At 44.6% G+C, this 9,421-nt stretch overlaps 1 protein-coding gene across 1 annotated transcript; it reads left to right on the top strand.

Moving 5' to 3' along the window:
• The first annotated feature begins 6,439 nt into the window (after positions 1–6,439).
• SOX2 (SRY-box transcription factor 2) lies at positions 6,440–8,972 on the top strand. Its single transcript, XM_059163379.1, has one exon. It carries the CDS (start codon positions 6,897–6,899, stop codon positions 7,860–7,862), a length of 966 nt encoding a protein of 321 aa, XP_059019362.1. The 5' UTR covers positions 6,440–6,896; the 3' UTR covers positions 7,863–8,972.
• Positions 8,973–9,421: the final 449 nt, after the last annotated feature.

Here is a 9,421-nt window from a genome sequence, read left to right as displayed (position 1 = left end):
CTTCTTTTCATATAAACAGGTGAAAGACTTTCTTCCTTTTCCTTCGATAGTATTCCTGTCCCTCCTGTAGGTAAAGCTGATCTCATTTCTTTCCCCAAACACCTCTGCCTTCTGAGGTAGTTGAGCACTGTCACTTTTTGAGTCTGTGTTATGTCTGGTGGTACTTCTGGAAAGGGAACTTGAAGTAACACAGAAGCAGTGTGCACCAGGAGAAGACAAAATTCCACTTCAGCAGTTTAGAAGGAGCCAGACTAAGGGAGAGACTTTCTCCCTCCGTGGTGGATTGCCGCTGCAGTGAGTGTGCAGCCTGGCATGCACTGGGATGTCATTCATGAGCCACTTAATATGCTCCAGAGAAATCTTAAGGAAGCTGTAGGTTTGTTTTCCCCACAAAACTTGTGGTCACATCTAAAGGAAATAATCAGTTTGGAGAATTTAAGACCGTCATCTTTTTCCTAAAATCACGGTAACAGTCCTAGTCACTGGAAAACTCGGGTTCTAAGGAAACCCTGTTCCTTTGGTATGATTAATTGCACAAGATAGTGTGGTCAGTCAGGGAGATATGTATTTAGACTCTCAAGCGATGATTTAGAGGTGTGAAAGGGCCATTGGTTTGTTGGCCCACTTGCAGTTCCTGGTGCTCTGTTTGCCTGGTTTTATTTTCGCTTTTCATTCCTTTCTTCTGATTTTTAAAATCAAAATTATAGTTTCATTTCTTTTCAGTATAACTGAAAACCACTGGTAGGAGGCTGTTTCAGTTTGTCTTTCTTTCTTTTTTTTTTTTTAAAGGGAATTTCTATTTAAAATAATTAGATCATTTAATGGGCACACTATGTTTTTCCCTGGACAACAGCTGCAGTGCAGAGACAGCTCTTACATTAAAACTGCTTGATAATTCAGAAATGGAAATGAAATTGTGAAATGTGAATCCTTTTTTCCAGGAAATATTTGAGCTGGAATATATGAAGGAGGTACATATATATGTAATATTAGAAGCGATATGATGATTGTCATATATAGCCCTGAAGACATACACAAGTGATTATATATTACTTTTGTTGCTATAATTTGAAGTAAGGGGGAAATATTGGTTTTCTTTATATCATTGAGTTCCTTTTAAAATGTATTTATTTCATCAGTGGGAATCAGATGAAAGAGAGTGAGTATAAAAAGGAGCTGGATTCAGAGCAGCTCTGCATTCCTTAGGTTTCAAGGGTCCTTACAGCTCTTGAGTGAAATTATTTGGTGAAATTGGGTCTGGACTGAAATAGCATTTGTTATCCCCTTGTTCATTTGTTATGTGTAATACCACTTCTGGAAATTAAAGGCAAGGTGCTGAAGGGACAGACAAGAAGAAAAAAATATAATTAAACAATTTTAAATTGCCCATCCACCATGCATCCATATGCATATCTATGTTTTAGTAAATAAAAAGGGATAGAGATATATGCTTGCTCTTTGTGTCATCTAGAAACATTTATTATAGTTCCTGTCAATAACCTTTCCCACTTTCAAAATCTGACAAGTTTGGCAACAGGAAGAAAATGGAGGAAATGTAGATGAAGGGCTTTCTATCATTTTGAAAACTGCTTTTTAAAAATTGTGGTATCCCCTTTAGGATCTTGTGAGGGATCCTTCGTAGTCTAAAGCAAGTGAAGTTTGATAATAGCACAATTCTAATTTTTGCTCTTACTTTCAATATCCTAACTTTTTCCAGTTTAAGACTTAGAGTTTTTGGAAAATATGTGGTGCTTTTGTAAGGAAAAGAAATTCTCTAGTGCCTTTCTTTACCTTCATTTATCTGTGTTTGTTTCATGTATCTTGAAGAATCAGGTGTTGATCATTCTGGAAGTCTTGTGGCATGCTCCAATTTGGAAGGATTGAGGGACTTTTTTTTGGGGGGGGGCTAATTTAGGGGGAAAAAGGAAACATGTTTTAAATTGGCTTATACCAGTCTCCTTATTCTGCAATTCTCAGTTTTGTTGTGTTTGGGGATAAATATCAATAAAATGTCACCTTACCAGATTGCACCAGCATTGTCCTACACGTTGGAATTTTCCTTTATTTTTTGCTTTTAAAATCAGAAACTTTTCTTGGGTTGCCGTACTTCTCTTTTTAGCTTCTGTGCCTCTTACCACACCACTGATATGATCTCTTTCACTGCAGTATGGCCACTGCCATGGGCGCTTTCAGTGAAGAAGGCTGGAAGGTTAGGATCCGGAGGAAGCATAACAAAAAAGGGAGGAAAAAAAACCCTTCATTTGGCCAAATCTGGCTCCTAATATATTTAACCACTTCCAGAATTAGAAAGCCTTTCTGTACATTTTCTTCTATTTTTCTCTTTTTTTCCTTACGTAATGAAATTAAAACTTTTGGAGCCCACAGTTGACATTTTTCAGAAAATTGAGTTATCAAGGCAGTAATTATTTCACGGGGAGATAAAACTCTCATAGCCCTAACTGTCAAATAGGGCCCTTTTCAGATTTTAATTACAAAATAAAATTAGTCTGCTCTTCCTCGGAATGGTTTGTGAGTGGTTAAACAGAGCTTTCCCCCCAATACTGGTGGTCGTCAAACTCTGCTAATTAGCAATGCTGAGAAATTCCAGTTAACAAGGACATTCTCCAAGACTCTGCAGGTTCCCTGCCGTTTGCCTTCATTTCCATAAGAAGATTAAGAGAGGAGGGGAACACACTCAAATGCAGATGCAGAAAAGAAGCGTTTTTTAACAAGCATCATAATAGTAAGATGCTTGGCTAGTTCTCACCTAATTACTGCAAGTTAAACCTCTATTTGCCATTAAGAAGAAAAAATAAGTCTACAGTCCCCTAGCTCCACAAAATTGTTAGTTGGCTTCAGATATAATACTTGGGGAGGGATAAGGGGAGTTTAGGAGAGAAATGTGTAAAAGATAAAACTGAGCTACACTTAATCAGGTAAGGATTTGGGGTTTGGGCCTATATAGTAGAGCAAAATTAAATCAGAATATCCTAGGAGTTACGCATTTTTTTTCCCTAATTTCTAATCTTGCTTTAAAAGTATGCAGCTTTTTGCTGCCCATGAAAGGGAAATGCTATACTTCTTTTAGATTAAGCACTTTACATTTTCATACATTGTGCCAATGGCAACATTTTTAAATTCTTGAAGGATGAAGCATCCTCTTCCAAATCTTATTTTGATTCCCTAGTAGTCAATGGTGCATTGTTACTAGTACTGTAGCCATCTGTTATAAACCTAAAACAGTGCTGCTTCTATCATCTATTGTGATTATTATAGTTATTATTATATTTAGGGGCCAGTGATAGTGCCGGATTGAAATAGAGTGGCCGGTGATCTGATTTTTTTAATGCATATGTTCTAAAAAAATCTAATGAGAAAATTGTTTCTGCTATCGCCATCTTCTTTAATCTTATTTTCATAGCACATTATTATGCATAAATGCCAGCCACAGTTAGTTTATTTCCTTGATAAGTACAGCAGGCTTAATTAAAATAAAGCTGTAAATAAATGCAACCAATGATAACACAATTGTAATGTATTTCCATAGCTTATTTATATGATAAAAGCAATTAACAAAAGACCTAGCCAGCCCCTTTAACCTCTTAAATGCATTATTATAGAGTTCAGGCACAAACACAGGCATTTGAGAATGTATAAAAGCTTTTATATATTATCCCAAGGAAAAATTTGTGCCTCTTCCTATTACCCCTTGAGAGAGAGGGAGATTAAAAATATTGCTACTGTAACCATTCGTTATTAATATTTATTTTAATACATGTACTCCACCATTATCCACATCAACCCCTTGGGTTTTTTTTTCTTCAGACTTAATTATTCATAAGCTTTTTTAAAGTTTGCAGAATAATGCTACTAAGAGCAGACCAACGCATACACAATCATGAAGTGAATGCTTGGTCTGCCCTTCGTGGCATCTGGACAATCATAATTCATTCATATGTTGAATCTCATAATTTGTACCTATTTTTTCCCCACGGTTTAACCTCCTACTTATCTGGAGGTTATATGTACATTTCTAAGTTAAGCAAATTAAATCTGATTCTTATGATTTGGTTCCATAGCTTATATAATATGTTAACTTTTCTTTTGTTTAGATTACGCGTAATTAGTTGGATCTTCCTCCCATTCCCCTCATTTTTTTTTCCCTTTAATTATTTCCAAACACCTTCTTTTAAAGGTAAAAGCAAAACTGTATCGTGGAAAAGCGAATCCACCAGTAGGGGGCGCACCAGCTACATCCTTGACACCAGACGCGCTGAAAAGCCTGTGGCTGCGGTGTTGTCTTCTGAGCCTCTAACCTTTTCTTTTTTAATCTCCGTGTCCCTGTTTAGCTTACTATTACACCTCGAATAAACAGAAGACGTTATTTTGTTTTGAAGAGTGCCATGTATTTATCCGTTTCGAGAAGGCCAGTCACCCTCCCCGGGTTCCCAAGAACTAAAACAAACCATAACTTAGAGAAAAAGAAGAAAGTGATGGGGGAGGGGCGGCTGATTGGAAATAATAATTTATAAAGAAAAGTCTGCAGGATTCTTTTTCTCAGCTTTCCTGGTTTTCCAGTGAGCATACTTATTTTGAGTTGGACAGGAACAGAAAAGCCTGGGAGGGCAGGATTGGAGAAGTTGGAGTGGGGGTGGTGATGGTTATGGGAGAAAGATGGTTAGTAAGAAACAAAAAAAGTAAAGTTTTGTAAAGATAATAAATGGAACGTGGCCGACAGATACTATTCAGTACATTTTCTTAGGGTGAGTAAGGGTAGATAGATCAGGGGAGGAGGGGGCGGAGAGAGTGTTACAGAAGAAAGAAAATAAGTAACCCTGATGGTTTAAGCCCTTTATAAAAAAGAAATGGCATCAGGTTTTTCCCCCCACCCTTTGTAGTCAAGTGCATTTTAGCCACAAAGATCCCAACAAGAGAGTGGAAGGAAACTTAGACGGGGCTTTGTTTGACTCCGTGTAGCGACAACAAGAGAAACAAAACTACCTATTTGTAAGGGACGTGCTGCCATTGCTCTCCGCATTGAGCGCCTACCTATTGAAATCTTTACGTCAGGACAATGGGAGAGCGGCTAAAATTACCCTCTTGGGTCCTGGGCGGGCGGGATTCCTGAGCCCCTACCCCTGCCTCCGTTCCATCCTCCTCCAGCCTCGGCCTTGCTAGGCTCCCCCCCAAGACCAGTCTTGGCCGTGTTCTTCCGGCCTGCACTGCCTGCACCTGTGCCTGGGGCGCACCACACCCGCCTCCCAGGCCTGGCGCCCCCTCGGAGCGCTGCCCCAGACCCCGGCGGCGCGGGCCACCACAGCACAAGTCACAGGGGAATGGCAGGGCTGGTTCTGCTCGAGTCCTGGGAACTCTGCGTGGGAGGGAGTTTGGGAGTGCGGCCCAAATGCCACCTCCATCCTGTGCCGTGGGATGCCAGGAAGTTGTCGTTACGCTGCTCCAGAGCCCGAGCTGCTGAGCGCCCTTCTGTTGATCTGTCTCTTCCCCCAGCCTCCTCTTGACACCGGCCCAACTGAAATCCTGCTTTGGGAGAGGCTCAGGGGGAGCATGGGGACAGAGGACGAGAATGGGGGCCTCCTCTCTCCATCGCCTGAATGGAGCCTAAGATGGTGGGCGATGTGGCTGGAGGTAAGGGGACAAGCTGGAGCGTCCCGGCTGCAGCCGAGCTCGCAGGGAAGTGCCTGCTTGCGGCAGCTTCCCCAGGCCCGGCTTCCCCTGAAGTGTGGAGTCGGCCACACCGTCCAGGCCGGATTTATGCTTAACCCAGGGCCAACTGTGTGGCAGCAAGGAGGGTCGAGGACAGAGCTTTCCGTCTCCTCACTTCTTGTGGGGAAAGTGTGAGAAAGGGGTGAGCCAGTGCCGGCACCTGTGGAGGAAGAGGGGCGAGGGAAAGAGCGAGCTTAGGGAGAAGCCCCGGAGAGGCTGGACTTGGGGAGAAGCGTGAGGAGGAGCGGGAGAACAATGACACACCAACCCCTGCGCCGCCTGTTTCCTGAAATACTAGCAGGACAGTCGCCCTACACCACCCACTCGGCTCTGCCCCACCCCACCACCCTAGCAGCTTCTCGCGCCCCTTCCTCAACGGAGCGGCCCGCACCAAAAAGTAAATCAATATTAAGTTTCAAGAAGAAAAAAATCGTAGTCTTAGCGCTGTTTACCCACTTCCTTCGAAAAGGCGTGTGGTGTGACCTGTTGCTGCGAGAGGGGATACAAAGGTTTCTCAGTGGCTGGCAGGCAGGCTGTGGGAGCCGCCTCCCCCTCCCTCCTTCCCCCTCCTCCCCCTGCCTCCCCCTGCCTCCCCCGCGCGGCCTGCGGCGCGGCAGGCCCCGCCCCCTTTCATGCAAAACCCGGCGGCGAGGCTGGGCTCGAGTGGAGGAGCCGCCGCGCGCTGATTGGTCGCTGGAAACCCATTTATTCCCTGACAGCCCCCATCACATGGATGGTTGTCTATTAACTTGTTCAAAAAAGTATCAGGAGTTGTCAAGGCAGAGAAGAGAGTGTTTGCAAAAGGGGGAAAGTAGTTTGCTGCCTCTTTAAGACTAGGACTGAGAGAAAGAAGAGGAGAGAGAAAGAAAGGGAGAGAAGTTTGAGCCCCAGGCTTAAGCCTTTCCAAAAAATAATAATAACAATCATCGGCAGCGGCAGGATCGGCCAGAAGAGGAGGGAAGCGCTTTTTTTGATCCTGATTCCAGTTTGCTTCTCTCTCTCTTTTCTTCCCCCAAATTATTCTTCGCCTGATTTTTCTCGTGGAGCCCTGCGCTCCCGACACCCCCGCCCGCCTCCCCTCCTCCTCTCCCCCCGCCCGCGGGCCCCCCAAAGTCCCGGCCGGGCCGAGGGTCGGCGGCCGCCGGCGGGCCGGGCCCGCGCACAGCGCCCGCATGTACAACATGATGGAGACGGAGCTGAAGCCGCCGGGCCCGCAGCAAACTTCGGGGGGCGGCGGCGGCGGCGGCGGCGGCAACTCCACCGCGGCGGCGGCGGGCGGCAACCAGAAGAACAGCCCGGACCGTGTCAAGCGGCCCATGAACGCCTTCATGGTGTGGTCCCGCGGGCAGCGGCGCAAGATGGCCCAGGAGAACCCCAAGATGCACAACTCGGAGATCAGCAAACGCCTGGGCGCCGAGTGGAAACTTTTGTCGGAGACGGAGAAGCGGCCGTTCATCGACGAGGCCAAGCGGCTGCGAGCGCTACACATGAAGGAGCACCCGGATTATAAATACCGGCCCCGGCGGAAAACCAAGACGCTCATGAAGAAGGATAAGTACACGCTGCCCGGCGGGCTGCTGGCCCCGGGCGGCAACAGCATGGCGAGCGGGGTCGGGGTGGGCGCCGGCCTCGGCGCGGGCGTGAACCAGCGCATGGACAGCTACGCGCACATGAACGGCTGGAGCAACGGCAGCTACAGCATGATGCAGGACCAACTGGGCTACCCGCAGCACCCGGGCCTCAACGCACACGGCGCCGCGCAGATGCAGCCCATGCACCGCTACGACGTAAGCGCACTGCAGTACAACTCCATGACCAGCTCGCAGACCTACATGAACGGCTCGCCCACATACAGCATGTCCTACTCGCAACAGGGCACCCCAGGCATGGCGCTTGGCTCCATGGGCTCGGTGGTCAAGTCCGAGGCCAGCTCCAGCCCCCCTGTGGTTACCTCTTCCTCCCACTCCAGGGCGCCCTGCCAGGCCGGGGACCTCCGGGACATGATCAGCATGTACCTCCCCGGCGCCGAGGTGCCGGAGCCCGCCGCCCCCAGCAGACTTCACATGTCCCAGCACTACCAGAGCGGCCCGGTGCCCGGCACGGCCATTAACGGCACACTGCCCCTCTCGCACATGTGAGGGCCGGACAGTGAACTAGAGGGGGGGAAAAATTTTCAAAGAAAAACGAGAGAAATGGGGAGGAGAGTAAGGAACAGCATGGAGAAAAACCCGGTACGCTCAGAAAAAAAAAAAAAAAAAATCATCACCCGCAGCAAATGACAGCTGCAAAAGAGAACACCAATCCCATCCACACTCACGAAAAAACCGCGATGCCGACGAGAAAACTTTTATGAGAGATCCTGGACTTCTTTTTGGGGGACTATTTTTGTACAGAGAAAACCAGGGGGGGTGGGGCGGGCGAGGGAATGGACCTTGTATAGATCTGGAGGAAAAAAAAACTACGCAAAACTTTTTAAAAGTTCTAGTGATACGGTAGGAGCTTTGCAGAAAGTTTGCAAAAGTCTTTACCAATAATATTTAGAGCTAGTCTCCAAGCGACGAAAAAAAAATGTTTTAATATTTGCAAGCAACTTTTGTACAGTATTTATGGAGATAAACATGGCAATCAAAATGTCCATTGTTTATAAGCTGAGAATTTGCCAATATTTTTCAAGGAGAGGCTTCTTGCTGAATTTTGATTCTGCAGCTGAAATTTAGGACAGTTGCAAACGTGGAAAGAAGAAAAATATTCAGATTTGGACATTTTAATTGTTTAAAAATTGTACAAAAGGAAAAATTAGAATAAGTACTGGCAAAACCATCTCCGTGGTCTTCTTTAAAGGGGAAAAAGTTTTAGATTGTACTAAATTTTTTTTTTAACTTACTGTTAAAAGCAAAAATGGCCATACAGGTTGACTTCGTTGGTAATTTATAATAGCTTTTGTTTCCCAACTTTCCATTTTGTTCAGATAAAAAAAAAACATGAAATTACTGTGTTTGAAATATTTTCTTATGGTTTGTAATATTTCTGTAAATTTATTGTGATATTTTAAGGTCCCCCCCCCTCCTTTATTTTCCGTAGTTGTATTTTAAAGATTCGGCTCTGTATTACTTGAATCAGTCTGCCGAGAATCCATGTATATATTTGAACTAATAACCATCCTTATAACAGGTACATTTTCAACTTAAGTTTTTACTGCATTATGCACAGTTTGAGATAAATAAATTTTTGAAATATGGACACTGAAATTATGCTTGAGTCTTTCATTTATTTGGATAACACTGATTATACATGACTGCTCGGGGTATATACTGTGCTCAGCCAAGAAAGCAAGATACCGAAAACCTTGATATTCTAGTCCAGTATCGTGTGTTAATGTTAATTGCAACAAATAAATGTCTGAATGATTAATTGAATAAGTACTCTCAAAAAATTGAAATGCTTGTGTCATTTCTAAAATAGAAATTAGAGACATATATTGTAAGTCCACCCCCTCCTTCTCTAAGCAGCATGAATAAGCATGATGGGGACTTATACTTAAAACTGATTTATGCCACTTGTTGCCAGAAAGGAGTCAATTCTGAAAATTTTCATGTAGCTCAGCAGATGGGGTATTGAGCCAAATCAGAACCAGGTTGTCTGGTTTTGTTTTCGTTTTCCTCAATGCACAATGGCCCTTTGGAAACCTGGTTATAGG

The sequence above is a fragment of the Mustela lutreola genome, chromosome 2 (assembly GCF_030435805.1).
Source record: "Mustela lutreola isolate mMusLut2 chromosome 2, mMusLut2.pri, whole genome shotgun sequence".
NCBI lineage: Eukaryota > Metazoa > Chordata > Mammalia > Carnivora > Mustelidae > Mustela > Mustela lutreola.
Note: the sequence above shows the minus strand (reverse complement) of the source record. Positions and strands in the feature narration are given on the sequence as shown.